Genomic DNA, 27,894 nt, shown 5'->3' on the forward strand with positions numbered 1-27,894 from the left:
TACCGCATTTTCTTTATATTAAAAGTAATTAGAACATTAAGATATCCCTTTAAGAATTTCCAACGAATCGTTTACAGAAACACGTTTCTCTCACCTTATAACTCCCGCCATGTTATCGCTATATCGAAATGGTGATACGGAGAATAAATCGCGCTAAATAAATTAAACGTAAAAATTCATATTATTTACGTAAAATACTTAATAAAAATTCTACAATTTGTTCTAAATTTATTTTTTTTTTTTTAAATATAAGGTACTGTACATTTTATTCTCTATCGTGATGTAGATGCGACCGGTGATCAATGGAAAGCGTGGGAGCGGTCGAGCGGAGGCTGATCGGAAGTTTCTGTTTTGATTAATGTAGGGTATGTGGGTATTTTTTTTTAAATATTATTTCATTATTTTAAATATATATAATTATTTGAGCAACGATTCATTTTCTTATAATAATTTAAATTTTAAATTCTCTTCTTGTTCGCGAGTCGAGCGTCGCTAAGCGACGCTCGTCTCGCGAATAAATATCTAAAATCTCGCTGTAATTTATTATTTACGTAATTATCGATGATGATAATCGTTTAATGTGTATTTTGAATTTTAATGCGGATGATACATCTAATAAAATAAAATAAAATTTCTAATTTATAAGCTATTTTTCTCGATTTATCATCGGTAGCGCGCGTCATCGGATGCGACGCGACGCGCGCCATGTGCTATATAATATATAGCACATTATTTACTAAATATTATTTAGTAAATAAACCCGAAAACACTATTTGTTACGCATTTTTTAAGTTATATCGAAAGCATAATGTATATAAATTTGCATTTTTCGTCTGTAGAGCTCTACTTTCATTCATTTAAGTGCTCCCAAAATTAGAAACAATTTATCATGTAAGATGAACTGCCCTTGATATATTGATTCATCACTTGGATGATAAAATGAGTGAAGTATTAGAAATTAGATAATGGAAATTGCGAAAATTATCACGAATTAGTTGAATACAATGTGAAGCTTATGTAACATGAATTAATTATGTAAAAATGCAACAAAATCATTAAAATTAATCAATGTGAGTGAAAGCGTAGAGAAAAACATTTTTCTTGATTGGTTGCTGTTAAAAATTTGAATATAAAAAGAATAAAAATAGATAATAAAAGGGGACTGTCCATTAATTACATGGACTGTTTAAGGAGGGTGCAAAAAGGACATTGTTGAATGTGGCAGGGAAGGGAGTGGGTCGAATATTGCACGACATATGAATATGAATGTTTAGACCAAAAACCAGATGGTTTCGGTCTAAACATTTACTCTTAGTTTTTAAAAACAACATTGCAAGTTACAAAAGGTCAATTTACTCATCAATTATACATTAGTTTTACCTTTAAAGAATAATTTTTGTTTTAATACCAAAATATAAAATCTTGTATAGGTGTTTTCTGGCATTACAGTAGTAGGATAATGGGTAGATTATATATTATATTAACATTTGTAATGGCAAATTTAATATGATGTAAAAATGTGGATATCAAATTTTCATGTTATTGTTAATTTATTATCTTATGTTTGGTACATTTGATTCATGCAAATGCAAATTTGTCAGAATGTCATGTCTATGGTAAGGAAGATCAGGCAACAATAATCTCTACCACTCGAAAAGATTGTGTCATTCTTTCAGAATTAAATTTTCCAAAAGTTAATCCCTTTTCCCATTAACAACTCTATATAGAGAGGAAAAATTATTTGCTAGCTTGTATAATAGCAACTATGCATCATCTTGCAGGTTGTGTGCTACAATTGTAGTAATTATTGCATTGTTTCCAGGTTACATATTAGAAAAGCACCATAGAAGAATAAATAAATATATAAATATTGTTAAAATGATGTCATATATTGGAATGATCTAATTCTTAATAATTCACAAAATTTATAAATAAATTGCCATATCTATTTTCTACTAAAAGAAAAATTTACAGAAATAAAAAGGACTGAAATTTTTAAAGTTTTTCTTTATTATTTTAGTTTGGTAAATCTTTAGATAAAATAATTAATGTAAAATTATTATATTTGTTGTTTATATAGCACAAATTTAATTGATACATTATTCCATAGATTTATAAATAAAACTATATATAAATTATAAAATTTATATAGAGAGTACTTTTTACAGTATTTAAAATATACAAATATATACATTTAAACAATTAAAGTTTTCATTCTATTTAAAGAAAAATTTTTATTGGTATGATGACCTATATTATTTCTTTGAATGATTTTAATTTTAAAGCAAAGTTTACTATAATGCGAATATGTGATATTCACTTTATACTAAACTTTGCTTTAAATACTTTAATTGGCAGCTATCAGGTCAGGTTGGCTAAACTGACAGAATATTGAGTTGTTTTTCCAAAGATTGACAGTTCAAATCCATCAGTTGATGGTTGGCATCTTTCCAATTTCTGCAGCGTGGTTATTATTTCAGTAGTTTATTGTAATTGATCTTATAGTATGATCCAAGTTCTGATTATATTTAAACATTCAGAAATAGATTAAATAAAAGCAATGGAAGTAGATAATTTTAATCAAATTTAAATCAATGGATGATCATTTTCCTTATGTACACCCAACTCTTTTTTGACATGGAAGATATTCCATGAAAGATATTTTTTATATTCCTAAAAAAATGTGCAAAAAAAGATATATTTTCTATAGTAAAGTGGGAGATACATTCTAAGTTATTGAAAAACCATGAAAAATGAAATAAATAACTATACTTCATTCAAAAAACCGTAAAAAAGTGACAAAAATTTTACTCCAGTATAGACCTATTTTGTTAGCATTGAAAATCTGGTCAGGAACATAGCCATCCTCTCTTATTATTTTGGCTAGTTTTTCTGGAAAGCTTTTGATGATATTTTCATATGCAAATACAATTTTTCCCTTTAATTTTAATATTGTGAAATGTATTTCTTTTTAAAAATCCTGTCAGCCATTCTTCACTATCAGAAAATACCTTTTCTACCTTGTTGTTGATGTTCCAATTCCTGTAGTTTTTTTATAAATTTGTCATGCCTTCTGATTTATAATACACCTATCCCTCGATTTACACGGAAGATAGGAGAAAAACATGTAAATCAAATTTGTATCTTTTTGAATGTAAAACCGTGTAAATCAAAAAGTATGCAAAAAACATAATTTCGTTGTTTATTAATCTTTTTTTCAATTTTTTAAAGGTACATAGATTAAACAGAAATATTGAAAGGCAAAAAAAATACATTCTTTTATTAATTAAATACAGAGTACAAAGGAACAAAAAATAAAATCTGAAAGATTCATAAAAATGTAATGTAACGTAATGTAAAAAATGTAATTAAAAATAATGTAATCGTTTGTTACTTATGAATATGAAAAATTAAAATTTTCTGGTTTAAAACTATGTGCAATGAATGCAACTTCATGCGTATGGGGGAGTACTCTATATTGGTTTATCGGTTACTATTTGACGAATTGAAATAAAACTGTCACCTAGTATTCTAAATATCAACTATAACATATAATTAAGGTGGATTGGAATATAGATGTAAATTAGAGTTAAAAATTGTTCCTTTTGATCATAGCCAGTTTATTTTCTACATTTATTTTTTAAACCGTGTAAAAGCGAAAACGTGTAAAAGAAGTACCGTGTAAAACAAGAGATAGGTGTATTTCCATTCGCAGATACCCTCTTTTGCACACAAAAAATTTTCTATTTTTTCTTATATCTACTGCATGATGATGTTTTTGCACTAAGTTTTGATTTGCAGATGATAGATTTTCATATAGAATTCTCATTTCTCTTAATTGTTCTGACAGTTGCTTTATTCAAACCAAAACTTTTGCCTGCAGATGCCAAACCTTCATCACTCGCAAGTAGGGTTTGGGTCCCGGGATGTCTCGTGTCTCGAAGTCCTGGGACTTTTTCTAAATTTAATTATCTCGGGTCCCACGACTTTCGGGTTAAGACTCGAGACACGCTTGTTGAAATTGTATTGTAATAATTTTATTTTTAAAAGGTCATAATAGTTTATTAGCTTTCCGCACTCTGTTATTGTGAGGCCATCTGTTAGCTTAACGAGTAATTACTTGATGCTCCTACGTAACGTACTGAGTGAGTACACAATAAATACGTTCGCTGCCATATTATTATTTTGTGACGTTTGTTTATGAGATTGTGACATTTGTGACTGTCTGTGTCAGCAATGTCAGCTCAGTCAGTCAGTCGTCAATTTCACTTTATGAGGTGAAGTGCTGTGTGCGGTTGCATTGCGTCAGTTGCAAAATATGGATTTTTTTACTTCGAATTTGAATAAAACTGCACTTATTGCTTTTGCGGAAAGATCTGTATTGCAGACTTTTTGAAAATATCCCTCGTATCCAAACGCCAATTTGGAAATAATGGATGCCAAACCCAATACCAGTAGTTCTACAGTACACAACGAACCCTATGAGTCATTTCAAAGTCAAATGGAACAGGCAATCAAAAAATTGAAGAAAATGTACCTGAAATTCTTGCAAAAAGATCAAGAGCAACATTAAAAAAGGAGTTTCAGTTATTTGAAGCAACCGGAAAACATACTGAAAGTTTGGAACTAATTTATAAAGCTTTAAACACAATAAAACCAACATCTGTTGAAAACGAGAGTGTTCTCCTTGTCCGGAGGCATTATTACAAAAATCAGAAACAGATTGTCAGACAAAGCTGTAAATGCTCTGATTTTTTTTAATGCCTATTTCATTAAATCACAATTCTTTTGTGATTTAATGAAATAGGCATTTAAAAAAATAAATTAGCAATTAGACTTCTTGTCTAATTGCTAATTTATTATATTATTTATATGACTAGTGAATAGAGACTAGGTGATGATTATTAATGATTAGTATGATTACTAAGTTGGTTTCATAATTATAAGATTTTACTATCAAAAAATGAATCTATGATTATAAGAATTAAACATACAAACTGTTTAGACTTTGATTAACATCATAAGTTAGGATTTGATTTATGTTCAATAAATGTTGATTTTTACTAAAATTGCTTTTTTATTGATACATCTCACCAAAAATGAACTCGATTCTAATTTTATTCTGAGAAGTCTCGAAGTCCCGGGATTTTGATTGTGGGTTGTCTTGTGTCCCAGGACTTTGAGAATGTCGAAACTTCCCAAACAAGGACGACGCCAGCCACTGGGTAAGGGGGGGTCAAGATGATGTAAATTGATAAAGGATATGAATTGTATGTAAGTAAAATAGAAACGATTCATAAAGTTTTAATCATTTACTATGTACCGGAAAAGAAATATCTCAAATAAAACATTTTCTTTAACTTACAAGAAGCCTAAGAAGATTATTTTAATTAAAACTTAGCATTTAAATAACTTTTTCGAATTTCTAGGGGAGGGCAACTGCCCCTCTGCCCCTCCCCCTGGCGACGCCCTTGTTCCCAAACCCTACTCACAAGCAGGGGCAGATCTACATAGGGACTAATAAGGCTTAAGCCCCTGGTCCCCAAGTGTCAAGGGCCCCCAAAAATTGAATTATCATCATAAATTTTTAATACTTTTTCATTAACAGTAAGCACTTATGGTATAGTAAAAAGTAGTTAATATTAATAATGATGATAATTTATAGTATTATTTGTTTTATTGTAATCAATGTAATGTAATTGGTCAGGTCACCAAGATGCAATTTTAAACCCAAATTTAAAGATTCTTAATCTAACAAAAAATAGGGCCCCATTGGTCTTCAATAAGCCTTAGACCCCAAAAAACCTAGATCCACCCCTGCTCACAAGGCAGTCCCAAGATTTTTATTTTTGTTTCTAATGAAAATTGCTTTTCTTTTCCTTTGTAATTTTAAAATATTATAATTAGACTTGTAAAAACTTGTAAATTAGATATGAAATGGATTATGAATTTACACTTATGTACATTCACAATTGCATTTGAAACTATAGGACTAGTGGCTTGAAACAAGGTTAAGAAAAAATTGAATGGAATACAGATAAGAAATAGGAAGTGAAATTATTAAGAGTTTAGACAATCAACCAAAAAAAAGAATCTTTAAACTCTTCATGAAAATAGCAGCCTTTCCTGTCTGCTTCTGTTTTTCTGAGATTAAGGTTAGAACCACCAGATTTAGGACACATTTGATAAGAACAAATAAAATTCCAACATGTCGTCATTAATAAAATATAGAATGATGTATGGGATCATCAGATGTTCAATAAAGCATTCTTAATTACATATTATGTTTTACACTAAAATTTGAAAAATTGAAGTCTACTTAATTTTTGAGATTTGATTTATTATGTCACATTTTCTGTTTTAATTGAAAATGTAAAAATGATAGAATTTATAGCTTTATAATGTATTAATGAACACTTCTGATAAGATTAACTTATCATTAAAAAATTAAAATTAAAAATTAACCATTAACACAGTTTATGATTTTTAATTTTTTAACTATAGATCCTAATTCTTATTAGTTTTAATGTTAGAGTTAAAAAGAAGCTTAGTTACAGACAGGTAACCACAACTATTTTATTGAATGACCATTGAATAACTAATTCATTGGTTAGGAAAAACTTCATTCAAAAGTTCTATCTGCAGCAACAACACACTGTTTTTTGTAACGTAGAAAAACTTAACTTTTGGTCACTATTACTGAAAACCATGTGTGTTCATCTTTTCCTTAAATATTTAATATTGATACTTTTCTTAATCTTTAAATTCTTTTTTGAACACTTTGTACATTTAATTTTGAATTCATTCATAATTATCTTAAGTCTTTCAAAGACTTGAACTAGTATTTATATTATATTCAGTACCTTTCTAATACTTTTAGAAATAAATATTTTTATTATCAAAAATGAATGTTTTTGAGAAGCACAACAAAAGCAAATTGTAACGTGAAGTAGATCTCAGAATAAAACCAACAATGTTTGGAATAATAAATAATAAAAATACTTATTGCTGAAAGTGTGAGAAAGTTGTGATGATATTAATCATGTTCCAGCTGCTATAAAGTGATAACTAGTATTTATATATAATCTTAGTTCATTTTAAAAAATTATAAATTTATTCTAATTCTTTTTTCTATATATCTATCTATCTATAACAACATATAAATCTAAGTATAGAAGCATGATTTATAAGTTTATAAAAATATTTCAATAATCCTTTTATGTATTGAATAATAATAAAATTGATGAGAAAAAGAACAAAGGTTTAAAAATGCATTTAGACACATGATGAATGATACAATTAAATTTCATATACCTTTACAGTTAATTTTTCAAGGTCTGTAATTGTATATCATGATGACAGTGATTTCATGCTGAGTTCTAAGTATCTTACAAAAAATTATGCTTATTATATTTAAAAATTAACCGCTAAAAAATATTTTTAAGATATAAATGATATTTATCAATATTATTATTATTAGTAAAATTTTAAAATTTAATTAAAATCTCTTTTCAGAAAGTCTTCAATGGCAACCAACATAATATGCACCTTAAAAAGATATTTTCCCCGAATATTTTCTGAACAACTAGCATTTGTATTTATCATTTTTGCAATTTTTGCTATATATTATTTTGAATTAATTATTGTTGTTCCGTATGTTCACAATGATACGCCTTACTTATGCTACATCCACTATGTATGTGGAACATTTGTAATGATAAATGTTTTTGGAAACTTCATTTTAATAGTGATAACTACCAGCACACTTAGTCCAGGTTACATTCTCCCTTCTACAATGAGGCCAAAATGGAGATTCTGTGCCATCTGTGAAGCTATTTTTCCACCGAGATCATTTCATTGCAACATTTGTCAGACTTGCATTTTGAGAAGAGATCATCACTGCACTTTTGCCGGTTGCTGCATTGGCTTTAAAAACTTGAGATATTTTTGGTTATTCTTATTTTATCTGTCAATCGGTACTTTTTACGCTACTGTGTTAAACATGTTTTATATATGGGATATGTTGGGGGGTATTACTCTTCTTTCAGTCACTGCACACATCTTGCCATTCATGTTTTGGATAACAGGTTATCTTGATACCGATGTTGTTTTTTCTACATTTCTTTCCGTGACATCGATTGCTGGGTTTTTATTTGTTACTAGTTTGTTGGTTTACCATACCATATCGCTTTTGAAAAACCAAACTGCATATGAGCGAAATAACAGTATTACTTGTTATAACTTGGGATGGAAACAAAATATTATTGAAAGTCTTGGAAGAAGATGGTATTTAACATGGATATTTCCATTGGTATCATCACCACTTCCCAGTAACGGTATTGATTTTTTAACTAAAGAAAATATTCTTTTAAATCAAGAAAAAACTAAATAATTATTTATTAATAACAACAACACAACATGCGAAATATTTTGTTAAAACTTTTAAATATGTATCTCATAGAAAATATTTCATTTTTTTAATACAAGTCATAAAAAATATTTTCTTAGAATTTTTTATACATATTTATTTTAATATTTGTGTGTCAAAATATTATTTTAACAACTTCAGAAAGTATACTTATGCTCATTACTATATCAGTCCATTTTATGCATTACAGCACTTAAATATGTTATTCTTAAAAATCCAATTTCAGATTTAACAAATCAAAATTAATTGGTTATCATTATTAAAGAGGTACTCAATAATATTGCTGCTATACATTTAATATTGGTAACAACATAAACTCCAATATTTTGCCTTTAATGGTTAATTAAATTGTTGACAATCGACATTATACAATTTAACAGTTACAAGATTTCCTGTAAGAAAAATTCTGTTAAAAACTAAACATAATCATTCATGCAATGGAATAGAATTTGAATTTTCCATAAAGAATAAATGTCTTAACAAAGTCATACCTAGTAGCAGTAATTAAGATGATGACTTTAAAAAAATATCAAAGTGTACTTAATTATATAAAGGAATTATATGCTGATTTTAGAAACAAGGTCTAGATATAAGCTATGGTTTAGATTTGCCTCTGTTCTGGTCATATACAGCTATTGACTAGAACAACAATAGTTAATAATGACCAACTACTTGCTCAACAGGGAGGATTGAGTGGCACTCGAGATAATATAAACTAGACATGGGCAAATGCGGCTCTCGGAGCCGCATGTGGCTCTTTTTGAGTTACATGCAACTCTTGCTGAAAATGTTAATTTCTGCTTTTTATTTTTACTATTTTATTTCCACAATTTTGTGAAAATACATTTATTAAAAAACTCAATATTTGTTTTATACGTATTACATTTATATTATACTGTATAATAAAACTGCGGTACAGAACTGCAGTACAGAATAAAAAAGTACAGAACTGCAGCTCCCATGCATTTTGCAAAACCTAAATTGCGGCTCCCACTGAACTCTTGCTTGCCCACCCCCTGGTATAAACTATGTTTTTACAGGATGTCTGAAAAGTTACTGTGCAGTGGAAAAGGTATAAATAAGATTTTAGCATATTTAGAATTAATTTTAGAAGAAACTGCACAGATATTGCAGTTTCTTCTAAAGCAAAGCTGGAAATGTCCACCAAAGATCTGAAGACATTCCTACACACAATATTGCATATTGTCAACCACATTTTGGAGGGTGGATGGAGTGATCTGTGTTGGGTAATTGCAGTCTTCAGCTCCTCCAGAGTGTGCAGATTGTTTTTGTACATCCATCCCTTCAGTGCATCCCAGAGATAAAAATTCAGGGGAGTGATGTCTGGACACCTAGCAGGCCAGATTCCATGTGGATATCATGTGATCAGCAATGGGATATCATGTGATCAGCAATGAGATATCATGTGATCAGCAAAGAATTTTAATGTCATTACAAATTTTTCAATGCACAGTAACTTTTCAGACACCGTATACTAGATTTGGTTTCTGTAATCAGCCCCATTGTTGCTCTTATCTGTATACATTTGAATATGGCAAAAACATCATACAAGAGAGAAAATAATTATAAATTATTATATCTAAAGGCAGAATACTGGAGTAAAATCGTGTGGTCAAATTGTGATCATTTCAACACAGTATTCTCTAATAGATAATAACCAAAATTATAATTACTTATAAGCTGTTACATTAATATTTGCATAAAACAGAAAGGAGAGAAAATTTTGTACAGAAAGATAACTAGTCATTATATAAATGATAATTATAGAACAAAATGTTAATGAAAGATATTTGTTATTTTGCACAATTTGAGATTATAAATCCAAATGAAGAAGTATTGTTAAATTCTACAGCTCAAAGAGAAATGTTGTCCAGTTTTGTTAGAATCTTTGTACACTGTGAAGATTTATATTTAAAATTACACACCAATTTAATGTTATTAAAATGTTTAAAGTTGTTTGTTAGAATAATTAAAATTAAAAAAAAAGAACAAGTTTCTTTTTCTGATGGATTATATTTTATGATTGCAATAAATATTTGTGACCTTAATTTTGTCCTGATATCTTTTTAAAATTTAACATATTATATACAATATTTTGATAATGACGATATACAAGGTGTGGCAGAAAAGTAACGAAACTAATTTTTTTGCAACAATTTTATTTTATTTTTATACATTAATGTTATCCCCTTCAAAGTAGCCCTTGGGCAGCTATACATTGGTGGAGGCATTGTCAGTTTTTGTAGCGGTGCTGGAAGGCTTCAACTGGAATCGCCTGCAGCAACACAGTTATGCTCCTTTGGATGTTATCGGCAGTACCAAGATGGCATCCTTTCAAATGGGTTTTGATCTTGGGGAACAAAAACAAGTCACACTGACTGAGATTAGGCAAATAGGGAACCTGGGAAACCACAGAAATTCTTTTTCTGTCAAAAACTGGTTGATGGAGATGGCCATGTGACAGAAGGAGTTGTCATGGTGGAGCATCCAAGTGTCCACAATGTCCTGTCTGACTCAAAGCACCCTTTTTCCAAGCCTTCCAAGGAGTCCTCACTCATTCCACACTTTCTGCAGTTCTCGATGTTGAATGCCTCCCTGAGTGAGGTTCGTCTTCTACTGCTTCTAGGCCCTCCAAAAAATGGTTTGTGCCACTGAAAAACTTGTGGTCATGATAACAAATGTTCCCCATAGGTTCGTTGCAACTTTTCATAGGTCAAACTTGTGGGTTCACCAAGCTTAACACAAAATTTGATGGCACACCATTGCTCCAAATTTTGGTATTCCATTTTCTGTGACACAATACTTCACTTGTAACGCTCTCTGGGATCACGTAGTTACTGCACAAGGTTGAAACTTACTGAGTGTCTAGGAGAGACTGACATACAACCTACATGAAAGGGAAGTCCGCAGAGTTGCCAGATTTCTCTCAGTGATACCAATTTCATTACTTTTCTGCCACACCTTGTATTTTAAACCATATAATTCATTCTTCTTGATTTGTTGTTCATTCTTTTAATACTGTGATTACAGTATTAAATGAAACAGACATTGTATTTCAAATAATGATATAATCATATTTTATGACATCATTATTTGAAATACAATACTATAACATACAATGCAATGCTAGAAATCTTCTGACAGATGTTTTAGATTTGATTTTTAAAAAATTCCTGATTTTTTATTTTTTAATCACACAGGATATCTAAAGCTGCTGACATCTTAATCACTTTACCCATCCAGCTATCAAATGTCAGTATACAATGAATTTCTTGCTTTTAACATGTAACTATTGTACACTTTGTTGAATCTTAGAAAACCACTAACCTACTTGGATCCTATTTCCCATAAGTTCAGTAGATCACATTTTTGAAAATAGTAATTATGTAACTGATAAGTGTTTACTACTGTTTTAAAAGAAATAATATGCCAGAAATGGGAACAATAGAATTCTGTAATAGAAATGACCAGGCCAGTGACATAACTGATTTTGAAACTCCCCTGCAAGCACTAGATGGCTGATCAGATAAGGTTTCAGTTTATCACTCTGGACCTCTGAAACAAATCTGGACAAGTTAAAAATCCTCAGGAATTTTTTGAGAGTGATCTGTCCCATATTAAAATATATCAAGCTTTGTCCTTAACTACTTCGCTAGCCCTACAATGGTCTTGGCAAAAAGCCCTTTTAGTGCCCATAGGATGGAAAGAAATTTCAAAATCCAACCAATTATTCTTTAGGTGTCTTCTCCTGTCAGGAGGTTGACAACCATTTTACGCCACCATGATCTATCTTGTGCTTCTCTTGAGCACTCTTTGTACATTAAGTATGTCCAATTCCTGATGATGATGAACCAGTTCATTCTTGGCCTACCCCAGCCTCTTTGCCCTTCAATCATTCCCTTCAGTAATAGTTTTTGTAGGCTTTGGTGTCACAGTACATGCCGCAGATAACTCACTTTTCTTTTCCTTACTACTACTAGTAAGGTTCTTTTTCGATTTGCAATTGCCAGGATATCTTCATTTGTTCCTGCCCTCTAAGGAACTCTCAGCATTCTTCAAACATCCACATTTCAAATGCCTTTAATTTCCAAAACGCTCTAACCTGTTACCGGTGTGCACTCTCTAGACGACCATCAACACAAAATCAACGGAAATCGTTCGCTACAGGCATTTTCGAACCGAAATACTAGTTCTTCATCAGGTAAATTCGAACCTCTGGAATGTCGTTTGAAGAAAACCAAATTCAAAATTCAAACGCACGTCTTGCATCTTCTTAGGCATGTGCACTAAAGTGCACATTTAGTGCACTTTAGTGCGCATGCCTAAAGTGCACTAAACGATCTAAAGCACTTCCTTTTAGATCTTTGACCTAACTGAAAATTCTTTCTGCATAAAGATTGAACAAAATCAGAGACAGCACACAATTCTGCCTTATTCCTTTTTGTATTGGGAAGCTTTGCGAAAATTCTTTGCCAATCTTTATTGCAGTTCTCTGTTTCCAGGATAAATTCATAAGTAATCTGACATCCTTTCCATCCATACCATTTTCTAAAAGACACTTAATAAGGTAATCATGTTTCACGTTATCAAACGCCTTTGTATAGTCTATAAAACAAAGATAAGTATATTTCTGTTTTTCCTTATACCTTTCAATAATAGTTTTCAAATTGAAAATACCTTCTCTTGTTCATTCTCTTGGAAACCACTTTGTGTTTCACTTATGCCTTCAGTCCATCTTCCTTTATTTCTATTTAACAAGATATAAGTTAGAACCTTTACCACATGACTATTTATACTTATGGTTCTAAAATCCTCACACTTATTTGCTTTTGGGGATTGGAACAAATTTGCTTTGGTTTTTTGGGGATTGGAACAAATATAGACTGTTTGAAGTCTTCAGGGAGGTATTCCAGTTCATAAATGTCATTGTATAACTTAGCTCTAGTGCTTTGATGCCTCCATCATCTAGAGCTTTGATCCATTCTGGCTCCATATTGTCTGGGCCAGCAGCCTTACTGGGTTTAAGTTTATCAATGGCTTTTACAACTTCCCATTTGAGTATTGGTGGGCCTTCTGGTTAGGTCGAGATTCAATCTCCTCCCTATTGCCTTGGAATAATTCCTTTCCATATTCATACCAATGTTCCCTCTAAGCTGCGTGGTCACGCATGAGAATTTATGTGCTGCACAGGCGAGCATGCACACTGATTTGAATTGTTGTTTACTTACTTCTCACTCTGTCTGCAACATGATTATTGCTATGTATATTTTGATTAAATACATTAAATCATTGACAAAAGATAATATTTTGTATGGAAGTATGTTTTAAACTGAATTTTAATCTCTACTTTATAATTATTTTAATTTTTATAGGAAAAAGAAAAAATAAGATTATATATATATACAGTGGTGATATTTTTTTTTTTTTTTTTTTTTTTTTTTTTTTTTTTTTTTTAAGGCAGAGAAATTCTTTACTGCAATATGGCACTTCTAGAAATAGGCACATGTCGCCATCTCTCAAGATACATTATACTTTTTCTTTCACTGTCCATAGCCCGACACGTGTTTCACAGCTATCTTGTGTTGTCTCGCGCACATGGCATTCTGGGATCTCTCTTATCACTGGATCTACTTTCAAGAACTCTCTTGAATCGATCGCGATTAAACCTCGATTGAAACGGTCAAGAGAGATCGCACCAAGACATACTCCCCGACCTTACTCACAATCTAGATTGAAATGCTCGGTGCAAACGGGGTATAAGGCCCTAGTTTAGTAGTATTACAGAGTATAATACGCATATTTTAATATTTTTTAAAAAAAACAAACCCACTGAGAAATGTTCCGTGTGTTTAACAAGGTTCGGGAAACTGAAAATTTTAACAACAGGCCCGAACCCGTTCGAAAAACTTTAACAACGGGTTCGGCCAAACCTGTGCAAACCCGCCAAATATCACCACTGTATATATATATTATATATATATATATATGCGCTCAGAAAAATTTTTTGCTCAGAATCTGCTCAGCAAATTTTTTTTTTTGCTCAGAGAAGTATATGTTCTGCTCATCTACAAAAAAAATTAGAGGGAACACTGATTCATACCACCTTTTCATTATTTCTTCTGCCTCCAAGATTATTCTCCCATTTATATCTCTTATATCTTGTGCTTGAAAATTCCATTTTTTAAAAGTTATTTCTCTGATTTTTTCACGGAGTTTTTCTATTTTATTTTCTTTATCCAAACTTTCAATTTCTTCACATTTTTTATTAAGCCACTCTTCTTTAGCCTTTCTACACTCTCTTTTTACAGATCTTGTTAAATTTTTATATCCTGGTTTATTTTTCAAACTTTTCCTATTGTCCATCATATTTAGAATTTTATCAGTCATTCAAGGTTTGTTAATTTTCCTAATGTATTGGGATGTTATTAGCAGCAGCTCTACTTATACATTTCTTAAAGGCATTCCATGCTTCATTGATATCCTCTATCAATTGATTACATTATTTATTTTATTGTTACTGATTTCCCTATTAAATTTGTCATTAAATTTTACTTTTATGTTCTCTTCCTTTAATATTTTTGAATTTAAATTCTTTGATACTAACTTTTGCTTACAGGTTTTTAGTTTAATTTTTGCTTTCACTACAACTGGATTATGGTTGGAATTAATATGTGCTCCAGGATATGACTTGGCTTGTTTTATAATATATCTAAATCTTTCCTTAATCAAAATGAAGTCTATTTGATTTCTGCATATGTCACCTGGACTTTTCCATGTATACACTCTTCTTGCTGGATGTTTAAACAGGGTGTTGGTGATTATCAATTTAGTTTCCTCACAAAATTGAATGAGTCTATCCCCTTTTTAATTTTTCTTACCAAGCCGATATTGGCCCATGCATTCAGATATCTTCTCATTGCCCACTTTTGTGTTAAAATCACCCATAACTATGATTATATCATTTGATTTTGCATTTCCACCGATTCCTTCAAATTTTCATAGAATATTTCATCATCTTCCTCATGGCCAGTTGTGGGTGCATAAACCTGGATTTGGAGGATGTCAAAAGGTTGAACATCTTTACTGAAATGATTCTCTCGTTGACTGCAGTGAAGCCCTTTATTGAACTTGCTATACTATTCTTCATTATGACAGCTACTCCATTTACATGTGCCTCTGCTCCTGAGTTCATTATTGTATATTAATTCATGTTTAGCTTTCCTGATTCTGTCTATTTTAAAGGTACAATCTTGTTTCACAAATACCTACAACATCAAGCCACATTGACTTTATTTCTTGAATTAGATTATCAAGTTTTCCCAGTTCATACAGTGTTCTAACATTCCAAGTTCTTATGTTAAGGAGTACATTCTACATCACAACCAATTATTAGTAATATGAAAATCATAATTTTTCCAATAGTTTGTTTCACTTTCCTGGCTGTTATATTGTAATCGTCAAATTTGACCCTCCTGGTTTTTTGCAAATCTCAACATTTGAGACATTCTGAACCCAAAAAACTTCCACGGATATGTGTGTTGGCATCTATTTTGCTTAACATCTCAGGATGGGATAAAGATTAAGAAATGAAATATGACGTGGTAACTTGTATATAAGAGACATTGCTGATATTAAACATTAGAGTACGGAATTCAAGGAAGCAGGAAAACAAGGGTCATGGGTCATATTTCAGCTGGGGTAAAACTTAATGAAAATTTTACTCGTATGAGTTTTAAGCCTTAGTCTAGAAACCCATCTCTACCTTCAAAATCAAGTCTTGTTTTCCCTGCTGTTTATAAGAACACAAGAAAAATCTACATACATCAAGGAACACCGGGGATGTAACCACACTTTCTGGAACCTTTTACCGGTGTTAGACGCAAAACGAAAAAATTTCCGTTAACATTTTCGAACTTTGTAGTTCTTCTTCAGACGGTAAAAAACGAGGAACGCAGATCGAATAAAAGAACGAGTTATTTTTAAACCGAAATCGAATGCTTCACAATGCAGCTGGTCAGACATGCGCATACGGTGCAAGCAGATGGCGATTAAAGGTCCGTGTCGATGAGGGTCTGTCAGGCGGTGGACAAATTGAGTTCCTCTTTATAATTAATGCAGGTGGCGGTGCGGCTGTGTTTGTAAATGGAGATAGCCTCCAACCACCTCAGATGTTCAGGGTGAGGCGATGCGATGATAAGCCTGGCTTGGTTGAGGGCCGCTTCGATGTCCGGATCGGTGGCGTAAGTTGAGAGTGCCGTAGAATTTCTCTCATGCAGAATATCAGCATTGTGCTCACGTAATCTGATCCCCAAAGATCTCTTGGTTGAGCCGATGTAAACAAGGTTTCTGTCAAACCTGTGATCCTTAAGAGGAATGGAATAAACGCCCAGAAGTCTGTTGGGGTCGGGGGATCCTTCCCGTTACGGAGTATGTCCAAGATGGTGGGACGTCTTCTGTATGCGATCTTAATATGGCGCTTGCGGGTAATCTTCTTATATAACGTCGCCACATACGGATTATACGTGACGGGGATCCGTGACTCATCTTCAGGTTGATTGGCGAGACGGGATCGGATGTCGGAGATACGTGCTGTGCGACGGTGACGATTAACCAATCTGTTAACGAGCTTGTGGTATCCGTGGATGGTCGCTACGCGTCTGACATGCTCCAATTCGGTGGCCAGTGCTGCTGGAGTGGACGACATCTGAGGTGGTTGGAGGCTATCTCCATTTACAAACACAGCCGCACCGCCACCTGCATTAATTATAAAGAGGAACTCAATTTGTCCACCGCCTGACAGACCCTCATCGACACGGACCTTTAATCGCCATCTGCTTGCACCGTATGCGCATGTCTGACCAGCTGCATCGTGAAGCATTCGATTTCGGTTTAAAAATAACTCGTTCTTTTATTCGATCTGCGTTCCTCGTTTTTTACCGTCTGAAGAAGAACTACAAAGTTCGAAAACGTTAACAGAAATTTTTTCGTTTTGCGTCTAACACCGGTAAAAGGTTCCAGAAAGTGTTGGAACACAGGAAAGTTTTGTAATCATCTCAAAGTTTTATTTTCTTATTTTCCTGGCTGTTCTAATCTAACATGAATTACATTCCTGACTGTTATACTATAATATTGTAATCATGTCACATTTAACCTTCTGGGTTTTTGGAATCATGATATTTTGACACCTTAATCCATAAAACCCAAAACACTATTACCCAAAGTTGTGTGTACATCTATTTTGTTTAATATTGCAGGATGAGCTAAAGATTAAGAAACAAAATCTGGCACAGTAACTTGTATGTAAAGGGTGTTGATGCTATTTTAGTGATTAGAGATTATGGGGGTAGGGAGATAGAGGTAGAACACATATTTTGAAAGGAGCCAGACCTAATGAAGATCTTACTCATTATTAGCATTTACAATTTTCTTTGTGAAACTCATCCTTACCCTCAAAATTAAGCTTTTTGCCATTTCATAATAATTAAAAATGTGTTTTTTTTATAACGCAATCTCTTAACAGATGGCGCCACACACAGTTTTATTTATTATGATTAATAATATAAAAGTTATAGTTTTAATAAAATCTCATAACATCTGGGAACAACTTGTCAGATTTTTTGGCATCGTTCTTCAGAGATAACATACAATAGTTTTTTCACTTTGTATTAAACCCTTTGGGACAATTGTTTAAACCTAGACTAAACGAGAAACTGGCTTTACTTTCGGTCTATTTGTCAGTCTCTGTCCAAATTTGTAATCCTATACTGTTATAGATGTAATCGTTACTCCTCGATATTGTATTACCTGGTAAAGGGTGATTGCATAGAGGAGTACATCATTGTTTACTATGCACTAAGCTAATAATGGTGGGGTGGGGAAACGAAACAAAAAATTTCTCAGACGAGAAAATGGTACTAGCGTGTATAATAAATCATCCTGAGATTGAATATAGAAGTGTCACTTCCCAGTTTTTATATGAAAATGATAAAAAGAACCTTGGAAAATTGTTTACCAATAATTTGTATCCTTTTCCTGGTACGATAGAAAAAAAAAACTTTTTTAACTCTACGCCCTGTGGGCACTAAGAGGGCCTCTTTTTGCAAGCTCATTATGGGTTCGGCCAGGCTCACAATGGGGTGACAGGGTCCGACATAGAGTCCGAGCGCAAGTTATTCGCGCGCCGCCCTGGTGGCAAATATTTACATAACACATAGGGGTTCGCTAAAGAGTGCATATGCGTTATATCTGAGACATTTCGAAAACCGTACCTAGTTCAGTAAATCGCTTATTGTTTTTTAATTTAGCTTTTAGTTTTAGTTTAGAAATTACTCGAAATTAAACGCCCTTACACGTGTAAAGATTTTTTAAAAAAATTGTTGATTTCGAGACAAATGAGATATTTGTAAAATATTTAGAGTTTAAAAGTTCTAAACTTTATTTAAAAGAAAATAGCATATATTATACACAAATCCAATTAGCTTTATATGTAACAAATATTCAATTTTCTTATTTATTTATCTATAATGATGTACTGTACAAAATGTAATACTTAAAGTGGAAAAAAATGAGACGTTCATTTATTCACTATTAGAGAAGATGCAAATGTTCTACTTTAATTATTATTTACCTGCAATTGTAAATAGTATTAAGTTTCAGTGTTTTCACAATAAAAAAATTTCACTCATTTATAATTGGTGGCTGCAGATTTACTAATACTGCACAAACAAACATTATTTTATCTGCATATGGAAGAAGTGAAATGGGTAATCTACAGTTCAATATTTCAAAAATTTTAATTCTACCAGTGGTTCTCTCAATGTGAATTCTTGCACGAGCAATTTTGTATGTTTCGTCCATTTCATTAGCACTAAACTGATTTTGATTTGGTTTTGAAAAAGGAGGCATAATTAAAATAGAATTTTTATTTTCGACACCCAATTTAATTTGAGGAAACCCTCTATCAGCTATAACAATATCTCCCTCCTCCAGTTTTTGTAGAATATCACAATCATTTGTTATAAACGAATCTGTACTTCTTCCTCCATACCCACTAGAAAGAAAAGTTATGTCCTGATGGGGCAATTCCAATTAAATATTTTACAGTATAAGCAGATTTATAGTAGGAATAAAACTGAATTTGATGTTGAACTGATGATGGCTTCTCAGTTTTAATTTCTGTGCAATCGATGATTACTCTTGTTTCAGGATAATTTTCTTTAAATGATTGAGGTAATGTAGCCTTAATAGATAATTTTGTTGGCCAAATAATCCAATCTTCTGTTGCAACAAAAATAATTTCTAAAATTTGTAAAAACTATGTTTTAATGGTGGTTCTATGAATTCCAAACAATGCACCTAATGCTGAATAGCACAAACCTTAGACGGCCGGATGGCCGAGCGGTCAAGGTGGCAGCCTACTGCTCTGGGGGACCCGGGATCGAATCCGAGCGGGTCGAATAATCCCCAGGAATTTTTCGGGGGGTGGTCCGTTCGGATATGTCGGGCCCCGTCCCTCGCCACCCGGTCGCCTCATTGTGGGCCTGGCCGAACCCATAATGGGCCTTCTAAAAAGAGGCCCTCTTAGTGCCCACAGGGCGGAAAGAGTTTAAAAAAAAAGCACAAACCCAACTTTAACTTCATTAGAAAAATTAGTAACTTATTTTCCCAAGACAATTCATAAATTCTAACAGGACTGTTTGGAAGCATGTCTAAAAGTAAATTGAAAACATCGAATTCTACTGATATTAGATCTTTTAAAGATTGATCATCATGAAAATTTGCTACACTACTAAAATGACATGACCTATGATTTTCTCCACATTCTTTTGAAATCATTTTAATATGGGAAACTTGAGTTTCAGAAACATTGTTACTAGTCATGCAAATAAAAATTTTTACGTCTCCAAACTGTTCGTTTGTAGCCTCTGTTTGAGTTCCAGTCACGTTTTTGTTTTTCTTTAGGGTCTAAAAAATTGTTTTCAATTGGTACATCAAAGGTGTCTTCCTGCTTCTTCAAATAAAATATTCCTTCTGTTCATTAGGTGTTTATATCTCTTTATTGACTGTTCGTGTCGACAATTTTCTTCATTGCTTCTTTTTTCAGGATAGATTGTTGGATTATAATTTGGACATCTTGGATCTTCACTTTTTCCCCCATCTATAAAATGCATACTGCATATCTGTGCTGATTTAGAGGGTAGCCACTGTGATCCGTTTTTACTAAATTTACAAGGATATTTTTATAAAATTATTCGTGTCAATTTTTTTAAAATTAACAATAAATTTTGTATTTCTTCCTTTTGTCTTTTAGCAAAATTTATCCAAATTTGGCGCTTCTGTTTAAGGTGTAGACCTGCCAGAAAACAATAAAATGAAACTTTCGGCGTTACATGTTGCGTGTTTGCTAGTGTATTAGAACGTCCAAACACAACAATTTACATTTGATTTACCCATTTTTAATATTATAACTCAAATACAAATTAAAAAACAATAAGCGATTTACTGAACTAGGTACGGTTTTCAAAATGTCTCAGATATAACGCATATGCATTCTTTAGCGAACTCTTATATGTTATGTAAATATTTGCCACTAGGGCGGCGCGCGAGTAACTTGCGCTCGGACTCTATACCCAGACGGATCAGTTCTCTGAAAAATTCCTGGGGATTATTTGACTCGTCTAGAATCGATTCCGGGTCCCCCAAAGCGGTAGGCTGTCACCTTGACCGTTCGGCCACCCAGCCGTCCGTACTATAGAACAATTGAAAGATACATGATGAATTATCCAATAGATGCACGGGCCTCATCGTCTCGAGAGACTTCAAAAATTACGTAACAAAAAGATATGCATCTAAAATGATGCTGAGCGTTTAAAAATTATATATTACCAAGAAAAACCTTATTATTTAATAATTTTATTGTCTTTTTTAATTTAAAAAAAAAACAATACTTTCCCATATAGGGCCTTATAACAAAATTTCGCTAGGGTCTCAATAATCCACTACTGGAAAGATACGTATTATCAATAGTAACTTAATACTAACATGTCTCAATGTTTTAAAAATTTCCAACCTATGGATACTACGAGGACCGTTTTATCGAGCACATTATGGGTTCGATCAGCCACACAATAGGGCAGTCATGTGAACGTATTCGGATGGACCATCTTCCGAAAAAATTGTGCTTTTTGGCCAATTCGAATTTTATCCCAGGTCTGCAGAGCGGTAAGCTGCGAACTTAACTACTCGGCGCTCCGGATCTCTCCGTGGCCACCATAAAGTAGACTGTTTTATTTAATAGTTAATCAAGCTGTATACATTAAAGTTATTTTTATGTTGATTGAAATAAAACGTAATAAATCTAACATTTTTATCATCTTGCTTACAAATAATAAAGTCAACGTGAATCACGTAATAACGCAGTCACCTAAAAAAAATATAAGCTTTTTATAAATATAAACTTTATAAATGCATTTGAAGTTTTTTAGTTTTATGAAATGTACGCGTTAAGATAATAAGGATACGAATTTTAGTACATGACAAAAGATTATAATAATAGACCACATTTCAGTACACTGGTCATGAAACATATCAAAAATCGCTAAAACCGTTAATAATTTGAGTGAGTCAAAATATGTACAATTTTATACCGTTTTCTGCCCATCTACAGGTCGCAAGGTTTGATTTGAGACGTCATTTGTTCAATTTGATCAATGGGAAGTGTATGAACTATGTGACTTTAATAGCTTTTCAGTAAATAAATATGCATATAATAAAATGACTTAGTATCTTCTATCCTCTCCTTTCCTTCGAATTATCATTTTTCGAGCCTTATTGCTTCTGGCTCAGGTACAAAAGTTTCATTAACATCTTTAAAGAAATTACATTGCGACAGATTTAAATGGGTCTTTTGTTTTTTTGTTCTTTTCGCTCTGTGGACACCAAGAGGGCCTCTTTTAGCAAGCCTATTGTGGGTTCGGCCAGGCCCACAATAGGGCGGCCGGTGGTGAGGGACGGTGACCGACATATCCGGACGGACCACCTCCCCGAAAAATTCCTGGGGATATTTTGACCCCGGGTGCCACCTTGACCGTCGGCCATCCGGCCGTCGACTCTTTTTGCCTTGTGGGCAGTACGGGGGTCTTTTCAGCAAGCCTATTATGAATTCTGCTTGGTCCACAATGGAGTGGCCGGGTGGTAAGAAACTGGATTCAAAATTATCCGGATGTCGGGCTCCAGAGCGGTAAGCTGCCACCTCAGCTGCTCGGCCACCCGGTTGTCATATCTTAACTTAGCTATACATAGATTATTTTAAAAAAAATATATTTATATATAACCGATAAATTGGTTATATTACATCAGTAGACCTTAATACGGTTCTATTTAAAATTTTATTCTATTTTTGAGAGTTGAAAACGGGAAATCCGACTGTTTCCAATGAACCGTGACATGGTCACCCTACTTATCAGAGAAATTCGTTTTTAAAACTATTTTTAATAAAATTTAATTTATATAAAACATTTAATTGATAATTTAAAATTTATTTATTTTAATAATAATTTTGCTTCAAATAAAATAAAATATTATAGTAATTTTGCTCAAACGATTTTTTGCTGGCTATTTTTGGCAATGTTTTTATAAGATATTAAAGCTAATGAATTTGGCAATTTTCTATTCTCGATCGCCATTTTAGTTGCCGTTGTTTTAGGAGTGAAATGGTAAGAACTGAACAAATATTTTTCGAAGTTTATAAGATATTTATATTACTAACTCAAAAGATTTAAGATCGTATAAAACGATAACGTTTCTTTAAATTTGCGTAAACATTAATTGTGAATAAGAAATAGAGAGATGGCTTGCCCACGTGGCTGCTTCCATATTATTCATTGTCTAAACGTGTTCCGGATTGAAATTTATAAGTTAAGAGTTTTGAAATTATTCTTAAAATGTGTCTTTATATTGTAATAAATTATTGTTATAACTTTAGATATTTACATTAATTGATTAATTGTAATAAATAATAAAATAAATTGTTAGTGAAAGAAAGTGAACTTTAACAAAAGAATGTTTAATTTTATAATTTTCTTGTTTTCTCATTTATCTACCATTTTCTCATATATAAGTTGATATTCATTTTAATGTATTGAATTTTTAAGGAATTTAAATCATTATTATGGAATTTTTAAGTTATGTAAGTAATCAAAGATCACTTCAACGTAATAAGGCTATTAATTCATATATTTTGGACTAGAGATAGATACTGACATGATTTTTCCCATCTACCAGTTACCATTTACTTAAACAACTGACCTCCATATGAAATTCCAATAGTAATTAATGGTTTGAGAAAGCCCGTATGGCCAAATGGTTAAGGAAGCAGCCTACCGCTCTGGAGGACCCTGGATCGAATCTGGACGAGTCGAAAAATCCGTGGGAATTTTTCAGGGAGATGGTCTGTCTGTATGTCGTCGCTTGTCCCTCGCCTCCCAGCAGCCCCATTGTGGACCTGGTCGATCCAATAATGGACTTGCTAAAAGAGGCCTTCTTAGTGCCCACTGGGTAGAAAGAGTTAAAAAAAAAAAAAAAAAAGGTTCAAGAGAGTAGGCGTTCTTGTAATATCATTCTCAGAAATTCGATTTTCATAGCTATAAATGATGTGCAAAGATTAAAATTAATATTTTTCTTATCTCAAAAATTAATTGCCATTATTTGTTTGCCTCTGAAATTGACCCTAATCTGAAAAACCTCAAACAATGAGAATTATATATAAGATTATGCACAAATTTGAGTTTGATACAGGAAGGAGAACCTGTAAGAAGACATCGGCTACATTCGGCAGATTCAACAGTTCCGGAGCTGTTGAGTATTTTTCTGCTCTTAAGTAATACTGTTTCGGAACATGTTTGGTATTCTGATGTGACATTTAGTAGCATTTTTCATTTGTGCTACCTAGCTGAAACTGAACCAATGATGGATGGCTGCTTCCTGTTCCAAAGCATACATTACTTGTCGTTTGGCAGGTGTAACTATGTAACAGCTACTGGTTGAAACACCTTTGCTTGGTTACAACTGTTTGCTCTGCTGAATGCAGCCATTACAAGCACGTCACAGGTCAAGAAAAGCTGCATTTTGTGAATTCCTTTAGTACATTTTTCACCTAAATCAAAGATCTTTATGTAAATGAGTTCCTTGGTATATGCAATAGTAAAATTTTTCATACATGAAGATCTTAATCATTCACTTTGTTTCTATCACTATAGTCCATGCACAGCATCATTTGACAATTTTATTGCTTGGGTATTATATTATTTATCTATACTTCCACAGACTTGATATCAGCTGCTAGTATTCTCTAAGTATGTAAATGCTTCAGATTTCCGCATTAGATAATTTATTCAAGCAATGTCACCACATCTAGTTTTAACAATAGCATTTCTTTTACACATTATGTGAAAATTGCATATATCATATGCACACTATAGTGTTCATGGTCACATTAGCATCATTTGATATTTTAATGAATTTATTATCTCAGATAATAAAGTGTATTGTTTTCTTTATAAGTTTACAAATCTTAACAGTGAGCAAGTTTGGAGAATGCAAACATTTTCAACCAGGACAATGACTATCTGGGTAAAAGGATGTAGTGCAAAGTAAGGAAGATTGGATATTGTTTTATCTTTCCTGTCCTGCAGTAGTATTCTTACATCCTTCTGTGTGTGAAGTTTTTTGAAAATACAGTCAAACCTGTTTTTATGCGGGGGGATAGGGACCGCATTAAAAAAAATCTCGCGAAACTTCACGAATGGCTGTAAATAATAGTTTTCGCAACACAATTAAAAAAAAGTCTCACATAGAAAATAACTCAAAACCGTACGAAATAGAATTTATTGACAACAGATGTCAGCACTTGACTGCATCGTCTGGTCTATCGTCTGTTTTACATATTTTTGTCCAGGTGGTGTTTTGTTTACTTAAAAAGTAAATTATTTCATTTTTCGCATATTCATGCAATAATATTACTATAATAAGTGCATTTATGCTATAATAAGTTTATTTAGCTATAATAAGTCAACGTGAGACATGACGAATCGCACGAGACTAGTCGCCAACTATACCGCACAAATAAAAATTGCACATAAAAAGAGCGCATAAAAACAGGTTTGACTGTATTCAATGTTTTTCAAATTTATCCATTCTCAAAGTTGTATTATGTTAACTGCAGTAGCCAGTTTAACTTCACTTAGAATTATTTTCGCATCCAATTAACTTCCTTTTATGTCAATAATATAAATATGATTGTAAGAAATCACAATTGTTATGCAAAGCAATAAAAGGATGAACCTAATAATATGATAGGAATTGCCGTCAGAAAATTTATGTTGACAAATTCTATTCTGATTATTGCAATGTTGTATATGTTTAGAATCAAAATCCACATGACTATAATCATTAATTAGAGTTTTTTTATTTCAGGCGTTTCGTCACTTCGTGCAAATAGGCCGAGTGGCCTATGTACCATTTGGTACTAATGCTGGAAAACTGTGTGTCATTGTTGACATAATAGACCAAAATAGAGTAAGTTTTAATGTTTCTGATATACTTGATAATTTAATACATTAAAAATCATATTATATTTCATATATAAAAGTAAAATATAATGAAAGATGCAGTTTGGTTTATAAAGAATTCTTTAGTAACATAAAATTTCTTTTTCATGGCAAATGATGGGCAACAAATGATGAACCTAAGAATTTGATAGGAATTGCCGTCAGAGATCTCTGATGACGAATTCTACTCTGAAAATTGTCCCTTTTGTCATGTTTCAGTATAAATATTTGAGTTCCAAAAATCTGGCTTTTTCTAGATAATATTAAACTCAAAATTTTAATGTCAATGTTAATTTTCATGAACTACTTATTAGTATTTAATTCAAAAGTATTGTGTTTTAACTATTAAATATGATGTGTATTATGATAGTAAATGCATAGTATATTTAACAGCTCCATGTTCTGTCAGCAAATCAGAATTCATATTAGAAGTGTGGCTTGATCAATAAAATATGATTAAGATTATCCAATTATTCTTTCTGACATCAAAGAGGCTCTTAAGGCTGTTTTATTACTGCATAGTAGAATAAAATCAGTTAGTAATGACAATATTAATCATTATTCATTGCAAATCCATAAATATCAATTTCATACTTTAAGCTAAATTTATTATTAAGAAAATTTTACGAAGTTAATCAATTTGCAGGAAACTAAAAGACAATTTTGCTTATGATATTCTTGTAGGCTTTAGTAGATGGTCCATGCTCTGGGGTAACCAGACAGTCCATCCAGTTTAAAAAGTTGAGACTGACAAAATTTCGCATAAAGATACCACACAGCACTTCAACCAAAACTGTTAGGAAAGCATGGGAAAAGGAAAATATTAGTGAAAAATGGAAAGAAACTCCACTTGCTAAGAAAATCGAAGCTAGGAAGAAGGTATTGGTTTTATTTGATATTTGCAATCTTTGCAAACTATTGAATTATTCTGTATTTAATCTTAAGGAACCATTATATGCTTCATTGATCTATAGTTTAAAGATATTTAGATTTTTATCAAAATTTTGTCATTTCAGAGAGTGAATATGAACGACTTTGATCGTTTTAAGTTATACAAGGCCAAGCAATTGGTAAGTTTTCTTTACACTGTGTAACAATTTTTGTGAATTCAAATTTATTGATTTTGTTTTTTATTAGATGAATCGAGAAATCCGTACTGCTTTTCTCAAATTGAAAGCTACGGCCAAGAAAAATCCTCCCAAACCCAGACCCAAGAGAGTGAAGAAGCTAGCTAAGAAATAAATTGTTGTAAAAAATTTCAGCAAATAAACTGTTTTGAAAAGAATTTCCAATTGTTAATAAAATATTTTAATCCTTCATTGATTTGAAGAAAATTTTATTCTGTTGGTAAAAAACGTCTTCTGAAAAGAAATAAATATAGTGATCAGTCAATTTTCAATTAACTTTTCTTATAACTTGTTTTGTAATTGAGTTCTATATTGTGTAAACGAAACATAGTAAACCTCTTCCACTGGGAAATCTTTGAAAAAATTTGTGCTAGTTAATTTAAAATTTCTTGACAAAAGAATTGTAATTAAGGAGAGTTTTTGATATCCAGAAGTCTGCAATATCATGCATTATATGTATTACTGTAATCACTAAATTACTAAAGAAAATTTTTTATCTTGTTTCCTGTAATGATGGGTAGTGTAATCTACAAAATCTCAGTAGAGCTGATCATAAATTACTATATTGTATACCCACCTTTGTTTCCACATTGTTAGACAAACACTGTGCCAACTCAACCTTCACTCCTATTACTCTGAGTTGGAAGGGTTTCTGTAGTCATTTATACTTTGTTTACAGAACAAAATTTGAGCAAACGGGAGCACCAGTAAG

The 27,894-nt window shown here is 32.1% G+C and overlaps 3 protein-coding genes and 1 pseudogene across 3 annotated transcripts in view; 2 read left to right on the forward strand and 2 right to left on the reverse strand.

The window, feature by feature from the left end:
• Nup188 (nuclear pore complex protein Nup188) overlaps positions 1-238 on the reverse strand; it is a 68,880-nt gene extending 68,642 nt beyond the window's left edge. The window contains 1 exon segment of the mRNA XM_067283761.1: positions 95-238. Coding sequence (XP_067139862.1) covers positions 95-111 — 17 coding nt within the window. The 5' untranslated portion in view covers positions 112-238.
• Positions 239-293: 55 nt separating this feature from the next.
• LOC136986331 (probable palmitoyltransferase ZDHHC24) lies at positions 294-9,146 on the forward strand. The gene is made up of 2 exons (XM_067283830.1): positions 294-365; positions 7,516-9,146. Exon 2 carries the CDS (start codon positions 7,526-7,528, stop codon positions 8,390-8,392), a length of 867 nt encoding a protein of 288 aa, XP_067139931.1. The 5' UTR covers positions 294-365; positions 7,516-7,525; the 3' UTR covers positions 8,393-9,146.
• Positions 9,147-19,126: 9,980 nt separating this feature from the next.
• LOC136986268 (uncharacterized) lies at positions 19,127-20,872 on the reverse strand (annotated as a pseudogene).
• Positions 20,873-23,065: 2,193 nt separating this feature from the next.
• On the forward strand, positions 23,066-27,340 carry RpL14 (ribosomal protein L14). Its single transcript, XM_067283881.1, has 5 exons — positions 23,066-23,163; positions 25,922-26,023; positions 26,740-26,934; positions 27,072-27,125; positions 27,193-27,340. The coding sequence occupies exons 1-5, from the start codon at positions 23,161-23,163 to the stop codon at positions 27,295-27,297; spliced, it is 459 nt and encodes a 152-aa protein (XP_067139982.1). The 5' UTR covers positions 23,066-23,160; the 3' UTR covers positions 27,298-27,340.
• The last annotated feature ends 554 nt before the right edge of the window (positions 27,341-27,894 follow it).

Source organism: Centruroides vittatus, unplaced genomic scaffold (assembly GCF_030686945.1).
Source record: "Centruroides vittatus isolate TY-2023 unplaced genomic scaffold, ASM3068694v2 scaffold_1015, whole genome shotgun sequence".
NCBI classification, from domain to species: domain Eukaryota; kingdom Metazoa; phylum Arthropoda; class Arachnida; order Scorpiones; family Buthidae; genus Centruroides; species Centruroides vittatus.

What these genes read in the sequence shown, in the direction of transcription:
- LOC136986331 (XM_067283830.1), top strand. Translation starts at nt 7,526, where the DNA reads ATGGCAACCAACATAATATGCACCTTAAAAAGATATTTTCCCCGAATA.
- RpL14 (XM_067283881.1), top strand. An exon ending in ACATAATAGACCAAAATAGA is followed by an intron (nt 26,024 to 26,739) that starts GTAAGTTTTAAT and finishes ATATTCTTGTAG; the next exon opens with GCTTTAGTAGATGGTCCATG. An exon ending in TATACAAGGCCAAGCAATTG is followed by an intron (nt 27,126 to 27,192) that starts GTAAGTTTTCTT and finishes GTTTTTTATTAG; the next exon opens with ATGAATCGAGAAATCCGTAC.